The 20983-nt window shown below is 46.1% G+C and overlaps 1 protein-coding gene across 1 annotated transcript in view; it reads left to right on the top strand.

Moving 5' to 3' along the window:
- Nucleotides 1-20983, top strand: part of LOC120900112 (serine-rich adhesin for platelets) — a 257168-nt gene that overhangs the window by 210125 nt on the left and 26060 nt on the right. Inside the window, exon 2 of the mRNA XM_040306717.1 lies at nt 16321-16491. Coding sequence (XP_040162651.1) covers nt 16321-16491 — 171 coding nt within the window. The remainder of the gene's footprint in view (nt 1-16320; nt 16492-20983) is intronic.

The following is a 20983-nucleotide window of genomic DNA, read 5'->3' as shown; positions in this document are numbered from 1 at the left end:
TTGGCCACATGTTACCTAAACTTCAAATGTTTTAGGGAGAGGAGATGAGGGACCTTCTAGAAACACGACGGACATAAATTATGGTCATTTTATTACCCAACTCGTGTTATGTTGGTTGCTGGTTTGCTGGTTTGCCGGCCGAGATGAATCTATGAAAAATAAGGCAAAACCAGCAGGATCTGACCATGATAACATTAGACGCATTGTGAAGGAAAGAATTTTACTATTTGGTGTTATATACACAATTTTTTGTACCAAATTATACTAATAAAGCAGTACCATTTTTTGTGTCTTTTCGCCCGCCAGTATGCAATCCTAATTGTGCACTAATTTGGTTGAAAGTAAATACGCCTTAAAGTATGCAAAAAGGAAAACAATTTTGGCTTTCTATAGCATTGAACGTTTTTCTATCATATATTATTCATAAAATTCTTTTTAAAAAAGGTTAAATTAACAAACACTTCACTACTATTTCGTATTCAAAACCCAACCACCCTAAACATATCATCTTTCTATGCAAAATTATATAGCATTATTTAAAAAAAGGCTCTACAAATTGTAATTTTTCCACTCTTCTCATCCACTCATCCAATCTCTGCTCAATTTACAAACCTACATTACACTAGTGTATACAGCAAGCTCACATCACCGGTATACCATTCAATAATACCTCCCATAGCAAACTATCAGCGTTTATAAGCCCTTCCGGTAGCTGGCCACAACCAAAACAAAAAACTTACTCAATAGTTTACTCGCTCGCAAAAAGTGAAAGCATCGAACGGCAGGTTTACTGTTTCAGCTATACGCTTAATCGGTGGCCTGAAAAAGGGTTCATTTTGATGTGGGGATGGGCGCGGTGTACCTGCATACGTGTGCAGTGCCGACCATCACGAGCAGCACCGGAAAAAGGCTCTCTCATCGAGCTCTCGCTCGCGCTCGCATCGAGCAATAAATCATAATGAAAATTTTAATTGGAAAATTTTGATTTATATCTTTGGAAAATTTCATCAATTAGACAAATTTAGTGGAAAACGGTTTTTTATCGCTTCGTTCTTTTTTTCCCCCGCATTTGGGCATCCTCCGGCTGAGAGTGGCGGAAGTAGGGGTTTCACTACTTTACGGAATCGACGAAGGGAGGGTTTGGTAACACAGCATGATAAGCCTTCTATCGACGCAAAAGCTGTGCATTTTGCTAGTGCACACTGTCCAAAACGGAACACACAGAAAGGGAGAGAGCGAGAGAGAGAGAGAGTTAAAAGAACGTATAACCAGATTAATTGAGAACTATGAACAGGGCGAGTGTCGGATAATAATTGGATAGGGTTCGATGAGGACGAACATTCATCGGCAGGATGATCCTGCCCGTACGGAACGCGTTTCTTCCCTGCTTTGCGCTTTCATTCTTCCAGCATGCAGATAGGGGGAAACGTTCGTTTTACTTCACCCGTAATGCAATCGATCGGTATCGGTACTTTGAACGGTTGTAATCCTTCAATATCGGAGAACCGATTGGTGGCTATCGACTTCCGGTGTTCGGAATCTCGGCGAGGTGTACGCGAGAGGATTTATTTATTACGTCCGCTCTCTGCAACCGACGCAGCCACAAATTGATGGTGCTCAGCGATGATGATGAACAGTTGTAGCTCTCGTAAAATAATTTACACACTAAAGATTTTCGTAAAATAAAGCCATTTGTTGTGTCTCGAAAGAAGTGCATAATGGATACAAAATTGTTAAACCTATTGCTTTTGTTATTTGTCTTCACCGGATTGCTCTATTTCGTCCCTGCAACCGTGTTTAGGCTTAGCCCATATAACCGGAACACCCAGAGTGCATCATATGATTGCGGTTGTATTGAATGTTTCTTGTGCAACCCAACCACACGATGCCAAGCACTAGGAATGGCTTTCGGTTGTCAAAACCGCAACTGGACTATTCGAACAGGAAACTTTTGCCCTTTGATACTGCCACCTTTGGTGGTCGAAGGAAACGGTGGAGCTCCACTTTTGATACAGTTTAAAGTTGCAGTTGATGGTCATTTGTAGACGCATATGTAGACGGTTGTTGGTTTGTGGGTTTTAGGATTTTTGCATACTGGCTACAAGAAAGCGGCAATTTATTTTACACCCATTCTAACGTTACCGTACGAATAGTTTTCACAAGTTCAAGCGTTTACCGAAAAAGAAGCCTTTGGGACCGATTGTGCTATGGATGAGAAGATATTTAGCTGGTAATTTTTATGTTGTGGTCTTGACTAGCAATTTCAACCATTGCCTATTTGCTACGTGAGACGTGTTTCGAACCGTGCCAGTGGAAATAAATAAACCTTCGATATAGCTGACCACAAGACTCACATACTGCGAACGGATTATTCAGAACACTAGACATTAAATGAAAATTTAAAAAAATCTTCAATTTCATCGATACAGTTTTTACGGAGCTTTTGTTACTAAAATTGCATACATTTAGGCGGTTATTTCTGTTGACTATGAAAAAAATATGAACCAGTGATTTTATTTCACGGAGTTTTTGTTTCTTTCAATTATTGTTAGCAAAACTGTAAATTTCAAAAGCAATTTCACTCAAATTTTAATTTCTACGTATTTTCTTTTTTTAAACTGCCTTCGCTAACTCGTTTCTGTTTGTCTTTATATTCTAATTTCAGGTGAGAAGCAAAAGCCAACCGCTGTCCAAAAAATCGTCCGAGAAATCCTTACCCTGGAGTTTACGGAAAACCCTGAGCACCCTGATAGAAAATCGTCCCGCACAACCGTACAGAAAATCTTGAACCAACCCAATTTATGTCATCCTGATGGACAAATTTCCTGCCGAACGAATTTCCGGCCAGTGATTGAAAAATCAAACCGAAATGGCTAATTTGCGATACATACTATCATCATACCGGGCCACAAAAAACAAGCAGGGCTAGCCTTTTGCTTCGGCGGCCTATCTTTCGGCGGCCGGTTCAGGACGATGGGAACGGTAGCGTCGACAGATAGCGCCTATCGACGGCACACCGACCATACTGTGTGGGTGTATGCGCGTCCAAGCACTCAGAGCAGGCAGTTAACATGATGTGTGGCTTGTCCTTCTTATCCCTTTATGGGCGACCTCCATTTCTCGAACCCCCAACCGTCAACACTGCCGGGGGCCAGAGTGACCATTTTCACGTACCCGTCATAAGATCTAACGACGGTGGGGCCCACTTTTCGACCGGGCAAACAGTCACCGTAGCGGTATTGCGCTCGCTTCGCGAGTAAATCATCGAAGGAGGAAAATAACGCGAGCCGTGTGTTGGTGGCCCAAATGTCGGTTATTTTTCTCGGCAGGGAAGAAACGTAAACCTGCTAAGCAAGAAATTAGTATTCTGGCGGTGTAAAGTTTAAGGATTATTTCTTCAACTGCTTGCTTTTACGAGTCCATCCCGGTCACGTCTTATCTGTTCGATCCGGCGATCGAAATGGAAGGAACGGAAGTGTCTTGGAGCCGCAGTGCGTGCGGATTATGTTATTATGTTGCATCGGGGTAACGGTTTTTTTTGCCCTTATTTGTCCTTATTAAATTGTGTGTTTGCTTCCTGCCGCTGATGCTGATGGAGGCAGATTTTGCCTGCCCAAAGCAGGAGGTGGTGGACCCAATGCTGCGAGAGTGATAAAAAGCGAAGCGGCTTGGCCTGCGAAATCCGACGCCCGAAAAATGTGCCACCATTTGTCGTGGGGAGGATTAAAGAGTAATAGGTTCGTTTGGCAGCTTGGGCTTCCCCTGCAAGCCCCGAGCAGCACACAGCCGATTGGCTTACATAACCTTTTCGAATTTATACGTTTGCCTGTTTAATTTCTTCCACGGAATGGTGGCTTGTTTTTGGGGAAATGTTTCCGGGGCACTGCCAGGAATTTCGGGAATTTAATTTAAATGGAGCCATTTTGATTCGAACCGTCGCTGTCTTGCCGAAGGCGCCACAAAAAAAGGGGTACCGTGTGCTAGCATGAAAAATCGCTAAATAAGTAGATCGCTTTCGGGAGCTAAAACGCTCGTTAGCACTGTCGAGCAGGCGCCAATCGGCGCTATCGGAACCGTAAAGCGGCGAGACTGCTCGATTTTTATTTAATCCACCACGTTAATTGAACCGAACCGGAGATAGCATGTAAAAGCCCCTAGAGAGTCACTGCCAACCAATCTATGGGAGTGTGTGTGTATGGTTGTGTAGAAAGACAAAACCTCTCCATAAGGAAATGCATAATTTAGTGCAAAATTTCATTCCCCCCCCCCCTCCCCCCCAATGCTTGGGCTTCTTATTTGTGCCAGCTTGCGGGAAAAGCGTTGCATTTTAGCTCTCAATTTCCATTATCGAGCAACGCATTCGGTAGTGGAGGGTTACACATCGTCACATTTCACGCCCCGTTGCAAACACGGGCAAAGCGAATCTCTTTCCCTCCTACATACATACACACGCACACACTCACACTACACTCCCCGAAATCAATCGACCCGTTCAGGGAACGGAGGGATGGAAGAGCAAAATGGGAGCGAAAAACTTTTCGCTTCACTTAAAAAGTAACTCTTGCCTACCTCTAGGGGGCACCTGAAATTGTGAACGGCCCGTTCGGTATTGCCATCGACATCTTTATGGTGCCTCCCGGGGGACTCATTCCGGGTGCCGAGAGCCGCCTTGTCTCTTTCAGTCAGCACTTTTCCTTTGCCGGCGGCGAATAGCGCTTTGGCGGTGGGGGTTGTTTTTGCCTCCTGCCCGATTTGGATACGGTTTTGTAATCTTACTTTACTAAACACATTACTTTATATGGCAAACGGAGGACAGGAGCAAAACTGTTGACTAAACAGAAGCCCCCTTTTGCGCGGACTGCACACTGAAAACTTCTTTTCAATTTGTTCACGCTGCTTCCAAACCGTTACGATCCATTCCAGTGACGATGCGTGTGTGGCTATTGAGAAGAGGAGCAAAGGGGGGGGAAATGAAAACCCCTAAATGTATACCTCGCCGCATCGCCCTCGCTAACTGACACTATCGGCGCTGTCAAAGCCCGGCCGACGGTAACGCACACTTATCGCTCGATTGTGTCCAATTGCTTTCGCTTTTTCCGAGCGGCTTATCGAGCTGTAGTTGCTTCATCGGCTACATAAACAGCCCCAAACAAACTGCATCTCGTACGGCGGTAGTGTGTATGGCTCCCCGTGCGCTGTGTACATCCCAAAAACGGGAATGCGATAAAATCTCGGACACTTTTCGAGCCCCCGTTCCCGGAGCTTTCTTAGCTGCGCCATAATCCACGATAAATGTGTGTCCACTTGAAGTGTTAAGGCGCAAGGCGACACTTTGCTCGGGTTAAGCCTACGGTGATGTCGCCGGGTGTCACTGGGGGTAAAGGATCCGGTGGTCCGGTTGGTGGTTCCTTGCCTGCCAAATAATACACCGATTAGACCGATGGTGCATGCGAAGGCTTTAAATGGCAAAGGCCCGGAGGACCAGGAGTGTGCGGCTTTCGATGGCAACCTTCTGGCATGATAGATACATCCGCAAGATATCGCAACCGTCTTCGGGGCTTTTTTTTTTGCTTCTCTATAACATTGTAAGTGCTCGGGGGGAGGAGGAACGCTTAACCGAAAACTTCCGCTCCGGATTATGAGCGACAAGTGCCCCATTGTTGGGGGGTTTTTGGGCACACAGTTCTTTGCTATGGCGATGGCGCCACCATCCTTGCACTATTATCTGGGGAGCTGTTGTTCGATAGTGTCTAGCGAGATGGCGCTAGCTGTCATGATGGGGAAGCCACGGTAAGCCTTTGATGGCCGGAAGGATCTCTCGGAAGTGTCAGTGCAAATGTCGGGGCAAATGTCTGAACGACGAACGGCGTTGTAGTTTAATGGATATTGCTTCGGGTTGGCCGGGAGGGAGCGCTACTAGCAGCATAGCGCACTGGGTTACGGGACGGCAATTAACGACGCGTCACACCGTATCGCAAGGATACGCACGCAGTTCGTTGATGGCAGCTGTTAACTGCATATGACTGTCATTCTGTGCCGCGTATCGTTTCGAAAATGGGGGCGAAATGGGCTGCTGTACACGCCAGTTGCCCCGCGATGCCTGTGCTAGTTTGCCTCCAGGGGGACATCAGTACACTGCGCCAGTAACATCAGATGGTGATGCTTTCGATTAGTGGTATGGTTTGTCGTATCCCGACACTAGCGAGCTGCGTGAGTAGTGATGATAAAATAGTGAATTTATATTGCAGTATATTACTTCCCCGGTTGTTCAGGGATTATGGGTTACAATGTACAAAAGACGCAAGAAGCTCCACAAGCAAAACTGCCAGAATTAATCAGCAAAAGTTGTACACTGTTCAGTGGTTTTAAAACAAAGGAATGCTTTCAATACAGCCAAACATAATAGCTCTACAGTAGCGTACATTTTCATCAGTTTAGCAGCAACAACTCAACCAGAACGCTTCAACCGATCGGAGATGTACGGTTCACTCGGGTAGGTACGGCTATCGCTACAAGTCGGAAAATGGAAAATATTGACTAGAGCGCATCCCGTCTTTTCAATGATGATCTCTAGCTCTAGTGGTGTGGCGTCCAGTTGAATAGATCCAGACAAGCACACATACCACTACCGCTCGTTTCAAACATTCTTCAACTGTAGGAAAAATGGATCACCCTTTACAGAGAGCTCGCTGTGGCTTGGGAAACAAATATTTATAAACCTTAATAAACCGCTCCGCGGTGCTCTCCACGCTACCTACCCACGCACGGGACGATGGAGAGTGTTTTGCAAGCGACAAAATACCACGACGCGGTTGTGTGGGTGTGTGCTGGCGTGTAACCATGACACACGATGTCATCCGGGGCCGGTCTGGGTCGGGTTTTTGTGAAAATATTTACCAACTTGTGTACTTGTGGACTGTGTGCGGTATGTCAGCCGGTCAACGTACCTCAGCCCAAGTAGTCTATCCTATCACCGGGTGAGAGTGAGAGAGAGAGAGCAGCGGAATCTTCTTTTTCCGCGTAATGAAGACCCGTATGTGTGTGTATATGTTCACAGTTGTTCATTCAATAGCAACAAGCCAGCGGGAAGCGGGATGGTCGGTTGTGTGCTCTATTACAACAAATTACCTTAGGTAAGTGCTTACCAAAACGAAGAACGATGAGCGGTTTAGGATGATACTGGAACGAAGGAAGAAGCTCCAGTACAGTGGTGCCTGCTATCCCAAGCGAACTTGCTCGTTTGTTACACTACACGAGAGAGCAACCATGTTAGCAGCAATAGGGCCCACTTGTGGTTGCTGCACCGAGCTACAATCGTGCGGTTTATCCGGCTCGAAAGGACCAAGTTTTGCATAAAGCAAATTATAAGCGTGAACTTCCTTTCTTCTTTATTTTCAAACTTGATAGTTTGCTGCTACCAAGACCAAGTGGGGTCTGCTTAATTATTAGACACAAACATTAAAACTCAGCTAAGGGGAAGTTTGCACAAATAATTATTATCAGCTGCTTGTTCTAGATAACCGCAACTGTAAAGCTCTCGCCTAATATGCAGCCCATTTCACACACAAACATCCGGCACTCTGGTGGCTAATTGCAAGCAACACGCTGCAACAACCCGCCACCCCTAAGGGGAAGAGCAAATCGTTTGCTTTCGGTTTTAATATTTAAAAACGATTCCCTTTCGCTCATCTTCGCTGACAAACAGTGACTCAACGGTGGGATCAGTTTCCGGCGCTGGAATGAAGATTGCAGTGGCAAAAAAAACAAAACTGAAACTCTTACTCTCTTTATCTCTATTTTTGCTTCTCCCCTCGCATCGACCGTTGTGCCAACGGCCACAAGAATCATAAACTTCAATAGCAGACGGGTAGCAAAACAAACTCGTTGATTAAATTATCTTCCCACCCGGATCCCGTTCCCGGCGCTGTTGTTGTGTGTGTGTGCTTGGATAGAGTGCAGTTTTGCCGGGGAGTTTTTCTCCCCCTGGAGAATCGTTTTCCACTGCAACGAAGGTGTTTTGTCGGACTGCCGGAGTTTAGTCTTTTTCTTTCTCACACGCTCGCCTTTCCCCTTTTGTTTGTATTTTCTAACGCGCTGTACAGGAAGCATTGCTTTGCTCTGGCACTAGATGGTACTGGTGCTGGAATAAAATGAGTAGAAAATTAAGCTCTTGTTCATCACACAAGCTCCTCCGCAGCAGCGACACCGCCCGTGCTTGACTCCACATTAGCAAAAACGGCAAAAACCAAGATCACAATAATTCATCCTTTTACCGCACACCCTATAGAGGGAAGGACCTGCTCGCACCCAAGAAACTTCTCAGCACGCTCCGCTCTATACAGCGATGCCAAAAACAATAGCCAGGCCCCTCGGAAGCGTAGCAGAAGCGTTGCTGCCCCATCCCTCGCCAGGACTCGCCAGAGAAAGTGCGAAAGAGTCGGCCCCCAGAATTAATGACACTTGAAAGGACTGGCACTTAATTTCTGTCGTATGAAAACACCGCTTTTGTTCCGCTTCCTTTTCTTTGCTGTGGCGGGTGGTTTTTATTCTTCGCTTTTTTGCTGCCACAGTCTGCTGCCACTCCGTGCTTATCCTTCTTTCAACAGGGTTTTGGCGCAACAGGAGAGACGACACCCGTTTGACACTTGCTACCTTTAATGCAATGCCGTCAGATGGCGCTGTCTCGCTTTCGCTCTCAGGGATGAAATCTAGTGTTCAGTGCCGCTCGCTCTTGGCGTCGTTTGGTGTCCTCATTTTTGCTGCCTACTGCCTGCCCGTGTCTTCACAATAAATCTTCCCCCTTTGCAGTCTTTGGTCTTGATCTGCCATCTGGTGGGAAAAAAACACACACAACCACACACAAATAGTATCTTTGACTCGTTTCACAGTTGCCGCTTCAGAGGTGAGCGGTGTAGGTGTAAATGCAGCACTAGCAACCCTTTTCTACCGGGTGTATGCAGTGCAGACCGATGTTGGAAAAACACCGGAGATCCGGTTTTTGTTTTTCCGTCCCATGTTCTGCATCGTTGCCATCGTCGCCGGCAACCAGTGACCGAGTACCGGTAGTTAGTTGACGGGACGCCCGGACGGGACGGGCGGCGGGTACGCATTAAGACGAACACACCGCAAACCAAGCATTAAACGACACACGACGATAGCAATTTTGCCACCATCGTCATCGTCACTCGGTAGCCGCCGGTCCAAGGTTCCAAGTGTTTCATGCGGACGGCTTGTGTGTGTGTGTGTGTGTTTGGTACAAATGAGCAGCCAGGACCATTCTTCGAGCACACAAACACAGCACCGACGAAAGGGGTAAAATAATGGGCACAGCACTGTTGCTGCAGGAAACAACAGCACACCAAAAAGAAAGGCACTCGGAAGCGCAGTGTGGTGGACTTCGTCTTCGTTGCTTGGTGTATAAAAACGGAGCACAGCAAACAACCGCCCGAATGAAGGGACCGACTCGACCACTTGGAAACATCATAACCTTCCTCAAATAACATATGTTTATTGCCAATGAATGCAAAGGCGTGAATGCCATCGCCGGAAGTCCAAATAATGAAAGCAAAAAAAAAAGGTCATTTCGTTCCGGGGTGCAGTGGTTTGTTTCGGTCACTAACACACCGACATTTTGCCAACGCTTTGTAGCGAAAACAAAAAGCTTTCTCCCGTCTATTCAAAACTTGTGTGAAAGGCGCACTTGTGAAAGAACAAAATGGTTTCCTCCGTGTTGGCTCTTGCTGTTATCCTTTGCTCTCGAGTCTTGGTTTTGGCTCGGGAATGGGAGTACTTGTTGAATTAGCAATTGAAGCACAAGCAAATAAACAAGGACACACACACACACAAACGCAATCGAAATAGTGTTGCTGGGGAAGAGGTGCTGAGAGAGGCGGGGAGACAGAATACGGGACGCCCACTGTTGTTTCATCGACGCCCGGAAGTGAATCATAGGGCCGCAAACCAGCAGGCGACGACGACGACTACGTTTTGCACTCGTTGGTTTTTGTTATGTCGCGAACTGTGACGCGCGGAGTGAGCGGGCGAGCTCGTGACCAAATGGCCATTTTCGGTTCGTTTTTGTAGGCGTTAGCAGGTCGTGCCCAAACCCTACCGTGGATGCAGCGGATGCAATGAAAGGGCAGTAACTTATCACTCTCGTTTTTGCCGTAGGCCATCGTGTCGCAGCGGGTTACGTGTTTAATAATGTTGAAAATGTTTTATGTATTCAGGAGTTGGAAATTGGGTGGAGTGATGGAACGAAAACGGTGTAGGAGGAAGATATTACCATAGTTTAGCGAATCGCAGACTGAGTTGATTGCCATAATTACAGACAAAAAGCACAAACCCTGGAACATCCCCGTTTTGAAGCATACTTTTAAACTATTACGACTTGGGGTTTGCATACATTTAGGCGCATTGGCAATGATGTTAGTTTTCGAATGAATAGTACAACTTCTGCAATTATCTTCGCCGGTTGCTATGCGGCGACTGACAAAGTGTTTGTTTGTCTTCTGTTTTTCCTTTGCTGAAACTTTTTCTGTCACTTTTTTGTTTTATTTTTCGTCAATGTATGCACACATAAAATCGAATAACACCGAACCAACGCTATAAACATGTTGCCTGATCATCCCGTTCGGACAGTTCGCCCATTGGACTGAACATGAACATGTCAGCCCATTCATTGCTTGAACCCCCGGGGGAGCGATATTCCTTAACCTTCTTTCGCTTGTTCCTGCGATCCTGCGACGCTGCTCCATTCTAACGAAACGACCTGTGCTAATCGTTAATGGATTTCGGAAAAAAAGAAGAAAAAAATACATAGAACATCCTTACTGACTACGGTCGTGCGCTCTGTCGCCGTTGGTGTGTACAGAACGGCGGATACGTTATAAATTGCACCCATTGACACACGGCCGCATACCCAGAATGGCAACAGAAGATTCACAAAGACACGCGAAGACCGTTAAACTGACCGATTCCGATTCCGTGCGCGGCAAAGGAAACCCATCCGCTTTTACTTTTACTGCCCATTCTGGTGCGCCCAGGCGCCCAGCGTCTAGTCAGCTTTATTGCCCTTACGCGTCGGGTAGTAGTTGTTTTTTCGTTCTGTGTGGCTTTGTTTGCCACACAAGCTCCACTTTCTACCGCACTTCCGGCCTGGGGATGCTTTTCGCTCACCGGAACAACCCTCGGCTCTCTCTCTGGCATAATTTCGTTCTGGCGCGCCAAAGCAACGATTAGAATTTAATGATTGTCGTCTCGCTGGGTGCTTATGGGCTGGGCAGCACTAGGGTTGCTTTCACGGCTATTTGCCATTCTTCAGGCCATGGTTTAAGCAGGGTACTAGCGTGGAATTGGTGGACTAGTTTTTATTAGCATCGTTTAAAAGGCGACCCACAGCCATTGGTGTCATAAAAAATAGTGAAGAAGACGGTGGGCAGATAGAAATGTTTAATGTGATCCATTCTCGTCAGATGGCGCTTTATTAGTGCTAATGCTATACGATGGATTTGCGTAAATTTGCATTCGAAGTAGTTTTGCAGTAATAGCGCCTAAATGTATGCAATTGAACGTTTTCATGCGAAATGAGTTGTTTACTCATCTATATTTAGTGCCTTTTCAAAAATCTAATTAGAAAATCATTGCTCAACAAATTAATTCCTGCTAAAGCCGCGCTTTTCCCCGATCAAAAAACCAATCCATCATCTATCTTACGTGTGCGAGCATTATGTCTCCGTGGCTTCTTGAAAAAACAGCTTTAAAACAATATTAGCGTATAAAATGGTGAAACAAAACTACCTGCACGAAACCACCATGCCATCATCATTACGAAACCCAAAAGGCATTACACTTCGGCCAGCGATATTTGGTTAGGCGAACGTTTCGGCAGTGACAGTTTGTTCATTTTCACTTGCTGACTCGGTTCTTCTACGGCCAGAATTCCGTGGGCCCGAATTCCACTTTCACTTTCCATAATGCTGCATCGTTTCGGGGCTCCGTAGCTTCCATCGCTCCATCTCGCTATCGTACCACACCACAATCCATCAGCAGCAGCAGACTCCCAAACCCAGGGGTGGGCCGCTTTTATCACGATACTTCCTTTTGTATATGTGTGTGTGCACACATCTCACATCCAAGGCACCATTTCCGATGATGAACGGGAGAGACTGATGTTGATCGTAATCATAATGATAATGAATATTGTTTTCATTTTCCACTTCAACCATCGTTCACGTCGTCCGAGCAGCAGCCTCGCAAAAAGTAGCCCGGATAGGGAAGGAGGGGACCTTTGGGCCTGAGACTTTCCATCACCATTACCGCTCGCGCTCACGTGAGAAGGCAAATCATCGTCGGGTGTCACCGGCGTGGAGCGGGTGCGGGGTGTGGCGAGCTATGTTTCACTTTATTCCACTTTTCCATTAGCCAGCTCTGCCCTGTGTTGTTGTGGGCCCCATTTCGGGCCGCCCGCCCGCGTCCCCACTGAGGCTGAGTGTGATTTAGTTGCACACGCGCAACCATCCTCCCCACCTTACTGCTGACAGACAAAGTTATGATGGCCTGGGCCGAATGCTGGGAGCGCAATTTTTCGCCACATCACCGCCGCCGACGCCGATGGTATGCTGGGTGGGTGCTGTAGTTGCTGCTCATTTCCACGGCCCGGTGAAGTAAGCTGTTAAAACGGAAGCGCACACATGGCTGTGTGTTTGTGTGCAGTGTGCTGGAAAGTAATCATTTAATAAGAGAGATGAAGGATGTGTTTACCGTTTACCAGGGTGTTGTGGTTTACCGTTCCGCGGCACAACAGAGAAGATAAAACGCGCGCGTGTGTGGGTGGGTGGGATGCGCAGCAAATGATCTCTCCAGTATGTGCTTTCCACCTGAGCCACATACCGGTGCACTCACCGCCCACACACACACACACACACTGGGCTATTCATTCGACAGCAGTTCGATGGCACTCAAACTGTGTCTGTGGTCGGCTGTGGCGCGCTGTTTTTTTTACGATTTTTGGCATTTCGGAGTGTTTACCGACAAACTCCAAGGATCGTAAATTTAATTTAATTAAGAGCTATCTCTACGGCTGTCTTCTTTTTTTCTCTTACCTCCACGACAGCCGTAACTTCTCGCGGAAAAACACATATACACACACACACGCACCAGACCCACTTCATTCGGTGTTAAAATGAGTAATTGTGTTCTTTTCTTTTACGATTATGCGATTTTCTGCTAACCTTTTTAATACATTATGGGTTTGGGCTCTCCACCGATTGCTTCTTTCTCCCAATGAAGTTTTTTCCCTTTTTTCTTTGGTCCTATCTGTGCCGAGGAATCCAACGATGGGCTTTTCATTTGGTGACACTTTCACCATCGCTTCCAATTTGCCAACAACCTGCCCCCTGCACTTGGAGTTGTCATGTATTTTATTTCATTATTTAAAACATCATTTTCCACCCAACAAAATACGTTGAGGATGGGGGGAAAACCACGAAAGAAGTCTGAAATTGAGTGACAAAAGCGGTGGCGGATGCCAAAGTGGAAAGGCCCGTAGCAGAGATGAGAAAGGATAATCATAAAAGTAAGCTTATTTGTGTGTTATTAAACTTTTCCCTCTCGCCCCACCGGTTCGCAGGAAACATGTCATTGCGCGGCCCACTGTCTGACACGCATAACCTCTTAGCGAGTTGTTTTTTTGTTTTACTTTACTTTTTATTTGCATTTTACAAGCCTTGCCAGAGCTTTCGCTATAAAACGATCCTTTTTGCGGGTGGAGGGCAAACGCCCGGTTGAACGCCAACGTGCGGTCATGGGGTGTGTCGTCCAGCCACCATCGACATGGTGGGCTGTGTTTGAGATGAGGATAAAGCAGTTCGAAATGGCCAGTAACAGTAGTTGATGGACAGCCAACGGGGGGTCTGGGTAGGTAGGAGGGTAGCCCGTTAAAACGCAGCAATGAATGAGCGCGTAAAACTGGGAATAAATAAATTAACGAAAATAAAACGCAACCGAGCGCGGTCGGCATCGTTCATAACGTATAAAATCATCACTCACTGACAGGGCTTTGATGGCGTGCGAGCGGTTTGCACGGAGAAGGTGACAAAATGTTATGCTTTATTTTGTTCTAACAATGCAAAAGCCTCGTTAAAGTCAACTCTTGGGTCCCTTTAAACCGACCATTCGACCAAGGCTACCTTTTTAACTGCCTCCCGTGGTCAAACCCCGTGCAGCAACTCACCCACTTCGTCGTTTGGGTTTCACTTCGGGGCGCTGTGGTTGAATATTAATTTGTGTTCACCATTTCACCCTGTCCATGAACCATTTTTCACTGCCCCCGCCCATTGCCTACATTCGGGCGGTTAGTGGACCGTAATTGATACGCACTCGCCAAAAGCACCTTAACAGGGCAACCCATTTCGAAGTGAAGCACTTTACAACAGTGCTGTGCAGTAAATCGGCTTACCCTAAAGCTTCTCTCTGCCATTTCGAAGAGTTCGTTGTATGTGTGTGTGTATTGTGTGCTGACAGTCCGAAATGATTTTGATTTTTGGGCTGCAGCTCAATCAAAATCAAGCAAGAAAAGGCGAAAAGGGAGTTAGGTGCAGAGCACTCACCACACACACCGGCTCCGGATGCTGCTGTGCCGGGTTTGAAGTTTCTGTTCCGTGCTGTAGTTGTTACTGGCCGTGAAATGACCTGTGGGTACGGTTCGCTACAAGCTGATGCTGCGCATACGGTTCCAGCGAATGCAGTTTGCTATCCCAGCAGCTGCAAAAGTTTGGATGTGGAAGGTAGAAGGTAGCGAAACGGGGTATTTTAATTTTGTCCCGTAACATGTACAAACGCGCTGAGGCTTCGCTTGTAGGCTTGTCTGGCTGTCCGTCCACACACGCACACTCAGTGGCGGTGCCACCTGGGTTTCCTTCTCCCCCTTGGGCTTCAATTAATTTCGTTACATTCAATTAAAGTTGAAAATTTAATTGCACAAATCGCCTACCGATATAATGCCGTTTATTAGATGCAGACCCCAGGGCAAGAGTGGCCCGGGTGTGTTGAAGTTTACTACCCATGCTATGCCCCCGAGTGTCCACACACACAGCCACACAAGCTGCAAAATGGCTACCGTGCTTTGGAGCAGACGGTGAGGTCTGACGGTGTTCCACAGGACCTGTTCGGGGCTGACAAAAACCGTACACATTGAAGCTTTGACTTAACGACCGGTTTCTGTTCGTGTAGCACCACCGGCCGGTGCTGCTACTCTCGGGGGCTTTTCCATTTTGCCGAGATTTGCCCCACACACACACACACACACACACTTGCCACCGGTACGGTGGCAATTCTACCCACCGGACAAAACGCAATACGTGATACAACAATGTTACGGAGCAATGTTATGCTGCTGCGATTTATTTTGACAACACTCGTACTGCGGTATGGACGGTGGATCGTGCTGGAGTGTTTGCGGAAGCGGCACAACATGGCCGTATCGTCCTACCTATTGCATGTCGTTGGGCTCTGGGACATGGGACATCTTGCGATGGTTTGGGGATGGTTTAGCCCGAGATAAGATAGTTGTGTCGCAGCAGCAGCAGAAGCCAACCGCTACGCCGCGTGTGTGTTACCTGCTGTGCGGTTGGTATTTGGGGTTTAGCTTCAGCTTCTTGCGTGATCTCGTGTCAATCGAGCTGCCGGAGCGGGGTAGAGAACGTACGCTTGCTTGTAGTGCTTTTCTAACAAGCTTTCTAACAAGAACTGTACAAATATTAATATTGTCGCAACAGCACCCGGGGTCGAGGGATCAGGTCTGTGCGAACTAACTGGTGACATCTGCTCGAGCAGTTGCTACCGCTTAGTTAATCTAGATACAAAATGCTTCATTCTTAAATAACGTTGCGAATAAAAGGTTACTAAACTAAATGCTTGCAATTAATAGCTGTTAGATATAGTATCAAATAATCAGATTGGTAGCTTTGGCATCACAAGTGAACGCCTAAAAGTATGCAATCCACATTGCAAATATAACATTTTTTCGATAACTTGGTCTCTTTCAATACACTCTGTCATATGAGAAGTCATTGTTTAGTGATATCATTGCAAAAAACTTATGGAAATTTAAAAAAGTAGCTGATGAACTCGTTCCTTTTCCATTCGCCAAAATCCCTACCCCCTTATAAGGCAATAAAAATAAAATCAATTCGCCGAAATGTATGCAATCATCATTTCAAATATGCCTTTTTAAAGAATTTAAGTACGCTGCACTCGCGTAACATGATTAAACTGTTTTGTTTTAACATATGTTTCCACTTCTCTCTTTTTCCATTCCAGGGTCGTTGCAATCGTGAAAAACCACCGTGTAAATACTTTCATCCCCCACAGCACCTGAAGGACCAGCTGCTGATTAACGGAAGAAACCATCTCGCCTTGAAGAACGCCCTGATGCAACAGATGGGAATTTCACCCGGCCAGCCGGTTCTGCCCGGCCAAGTGCCAGCAGTGGTAAGTTCCCTGCCCTGTCTCCTATGCTTCGGCCACCGTCGTCCAACGAGTCGCGTCCAACAGGACATTTTCATGTCCTTCCCCCCCTGCCCAGAGCAAGTGCTAGTGAACGCGAATGTCGGAAACGGAAACGACGCTCTGGCGTTCGAGTCTCAGGACATTGTTTGTTCATATCTTCTCTTAAGATTCACCGAATTGACTTCCAAACATTGCACAACGGGAGCGGTACCGTTTGTTTCCCGTTTAATGTGTTAAATTGTCATTGATTTTGTTTCGCCATACCCGTGACTCTATCGTATCTGTAACCTGAATTTAATGCTCCTCCCATCATCGAACTCTCGTCACAACCGTCTATCATTCATCTGTGCCAAATTGGAATACTCATCCTTTCATCGGAATCCGAATCGTCGCATCAATCGCGTCTATCACCTCACCTACCCACTTCATCTTCTTCCCCACAAAGCTCTTCTCATTACACCTTATGTTGCGCGCTTTTCCATGCTCTCCCTCTGTCACACGTCACGTTCGCTCGCTCGCTCGTTATGATTTCGTTTACCGGGTAAACCTTTGCGGGCTACCCAAGCAACAAAACAACACCACAAGAAGAAGAAGAAGCAGAAGAGCTGCAGCAGTGAGCAAGAGCAGCAAGAGATCTGTAAGCGTCGTCCAACGTCGTCCCCATACAAGCGTTCTGGGAAGAGAAGAGAAATGTCTTACGCGATATCTTGGGACTGCCTGCATGCGATAGGCGTGAACGTTTCTTTGTGAATTGTTGCGCGTGCCGTCGTGAAGGAGCTGCTTGTAAACGCATCAACCTCAAACCAATTATCTCAATTCCTTAACAGAAAAGACGACTGTTTGTGTTCGCGTGTGTGAGAATTTTTCTGAGAGAAATACTAATGTTTTTTTTTTGCTAATTATTTGCCTGAAATTCTAACACGGCTGCTCGCTATTACAATATTGACGGAAAGGAAGAAAAACATAACCAAACCAAACAAAGCTGCATCTTTTTATGCGTTTTTTTTTTGTTTCCCCACATATATCTTTTCGTTTCCCTTAGCATTTTGCAATCTAATACAATTCGAATCAACCTAAAAACAAACACTCTCAAATTTCTTCCGCTGCTTCATAAAATCATAAACTCGTTTCACATCTGCAATGTCGGCTGCCTCACTTCACTCCAGAATTCCACGGCTCAGAAGTGTGTGTCGTCAAGAGGCTTCAGACTTTTAATTGCTATCAACTCATTCTACAGTCGTGGTTGAATTGATTTATACCTTTTCATCCAGCTGAGTGTACCTTCGGTGGGCGCAACAAATTCCCGCCCCAAGCGCAGTAATTAGTGATAGAACGAGCGAGCACGCTCGGTCCGCTACCTCAAGATACTTCAGATTTTCCCGAAACTAAGGTCGTGAATCGTTCGTTTTGAGGCTGTGCAATGGAAGTGCACAAATTAAGCACGAAACAGCGGCGTCAAGTGATGTTTTTGACAGGAACCACCACCTAGCGGCAATTCTTCTACGGCTACACCCTCCCCCGACCTATACTCTCCAACGTTTGCCAACCATCCTTAACTTACTTTGTTCTGTTGTAATTTTTAAGGTATTGAGAGGTACGGTACGACCAACCGCTCTCACCAGTGTAAGGCAGGACGCATTGTTAGTGCAGGTGGTCCGAGTGAAACAAACGATCGCGACGAGCTAGCACCAAAGTACCGTCAACCGTCCGTGCTAGCCTTTTCCTCGAGCGTACGATCGGTAAGCGTGTCCCAGTTTCTTCTCCACACTGGTCCGGTGGATATGCGGTGGTGCCATCTTCCATCCCTCAAACTTGCCTCTTTTGCCGCTTCACAAGCGAGGGACAGTACCGACACAGTATCGCTTGTATTTAGGCTGCCTCCTTGGGTACTTTCGCAGTAGACCTCAAACCGTGGACCAGCAGCAGGATGGCCCCGTAGAACACCGCAAATCGCAGCTCGTTTTAGGATCCAGTGTCAGGGCGAGGGATTGCTTTCGCTTGGGCCAGGGCTAGCTAGATACGAAGCAAAGAAGCATTGGCATTTTCGCTGCATGGGCTGTGCTACTTTGGCAGAGGTCCTTGGTTGTTTTCTTTTGTTAGAGATACTCCAGAATGGTTACACGATTCTTACCCCATGGCTTGCCTTCCCACTCAAACTTCTTGTGCACGGTGTACCCCGCCTGCTGGGAGTGCTTGCCTCAGTTTTCTCCTCTGCATCATCTGCTTAGTTTTTGTATCGGTTTTGTATTCTGCTGAAACTTCCCCCAAGTAAGACTGAATGCCATATAACTTCTAGCAAACTATTCGACATTCACTATAATTAATCTAATTTCCAATGTTTTCTACTCTTCATTTTCCTTCGATAAATGCTACTGTTAAGAGCTACCAATATGTCCGGGCGATTTTATCGAGTTGATTTCATTGATGAAGAGCTTTTGTGTTGCAGATTGCATACTTGTTGGCTAGCTAGTAAAGTTTGCCCTGAAAATTATGCAATACGCATGGCAAAACGCCAAAAACTATGCAAATCATTGGATAAAGTTCACCTGTGACGATTTTGTTGTGACGTGTAGCACGATGTGATACTGAAACATAAACTTTTGTTTGATGCTGTCTACAGTGAAACAAGATATTTCAGTAATAAACTAAACAACTAACCAAACTAACAGCTCTGGAATTTCCTTAGACGCCTCCCGTACACAAAACCGCGTGGCAGATCATTTGTATCTCTGCCTTCCACTCTTTGTCTCTCTCTCTGCCTCTATCTCTCTCTGTTCATCTGACTATCTCTCCCTTTATATATATATATCTCTCTCTTTCTCTCTATCTATCTCTCCCAAACTACTTTGTTTTGTGTACCTTCGTGTGTATGTGTGTGTGTGTGTCTTCCGCCACGGCAGAACGGCGCAACAGTTGCGACGACCGTGGCCACGGCCGTACCGCCCGCGGCTGCCGCTGCCCTCGGGTTCACACTGGCCTGGGGCACGGCACCGCCACCGCCGTACACGACGTACGTCGTTAGCCACAGTCCGACTGCCGTCGTTACCCACCACAACGGCAATGCACCGCCGCCGCCGCCGCCAACGAACGGGGTGACGCACTGTAACGGCACGAACGGCATCGGCAGCACCAACACCACCACCAACAGCAACGGTAGCAGCACCGTCGTCAACGGCCACAGTCACAGTGCCCCCGGCAACAATAACACCAGTAACCACTGCAACGGCAACAGTAACAACAATAACAACAATACTACCACCACCTGCAAAGTAATTACTCACAACACAGACGACACCGCACCGATTCGGTGCGGGATTGTCTTGTTTTTTTTTTCTCTCTCTCTCTCTCTCTCCCTCTCGTTTTTTGCTCCACCACCAATTCCACCGCCCCGCCCCGCAATGTCATGAATTAAATACCTTTCTTTACTGAACTCCCCACCGAACTTGAACTACCCCACAATTGCCTTTACATGCCTGTGCCCCTTAATTATGTTTTTCTATTTCTCTATTTTTTTGTTTGTTTCGAGTTTGATATGTGGATGGTAAAACGCGGAGACACTTTGGTGGACGACACCAGAGATCGTGCTCAATCGCATTGTTTCTTTAGTTTTTTTTTCTCAATTTTTAATACTTAAATTACCTAATACTATCAACAATTTCTACTTACACTTTCCCTTCAAGTTAAACACACGTTACACGTTGAGGATGAAATTTTTCAATTTATATTGTTTCTACGTACCGCTTTACATCAATTTCGGAAGTGTGTAGACCAAATTGTTCAATTAATTTGTATTAAATGCTCCCATTTGCTTCACTTTATTGAGACATAATTGTATAACATGTTCCACCCTTTGGTACATGTTTTCTGTTCCTTCGTTCCTGTTCTTGTTTCTTACACAGAGATTTACCAGCTTCAACCTCTAATACTTAGTTTTAATAGATAGTTCAAATATCATTTTTATGTTGAGCGATCATTATTTGTTTCTTTTGAAGTTTGTTTCCAACTTTACATGTGTTCTTGTGAAAAGAGATTAATCATTAATGGTTATGATTTTATTACAAATATCTGACTTTAATAAAGACTTTTTGTTCCACTACTGAATGATTTGCATGGACAGTATCTGCTTCAAGTAACCCACCTTGAAGTGACGTGGTTGGATACAACAACAAAAAAAAAGATTTTAGATAGTTCAGCATTTGTGAGATCCATCGCACGGTGACCACCTACCAGTTGTGTTTTTTTTTTTCTACCGCGTGTGTATCCTTGTGCTCTGTATGCGTGCTTTAGAGAGTGACTCACTAGGTTAAGAGTGTCTTCCTGTGTGCTTTCTTTGTTTAGTCATTACATACCTTTACCAGCCAAACAAACATGTATACGAAACCGCCTTACTCTGCATGCTTCCAATTTAGATTCAACAGTTTTGGGAACGCGCGTCCCTATCATTCCGATAGTAACCGAGCGATACTGGCTGGCT

Source organism: Anopheles arabiensis, chromosome 3 (assembly GCF_016920715.1).
Source record: "Anopheles arabiensis isolate DONGOLA chromosome 3, AaraD3, whole genome shotgun sequence".
In the NCBI taxonomy this organism is placed as follows: domain Eukaryota; kingdom Metazoa; phylum Arthropoda; class Insecta; order Diptera; family Culicidae; genus Anopheles; species Anopheles arabiensis.
This window is presented reverse-complemented; position numbering and strand designations above follow the sequence as displayed.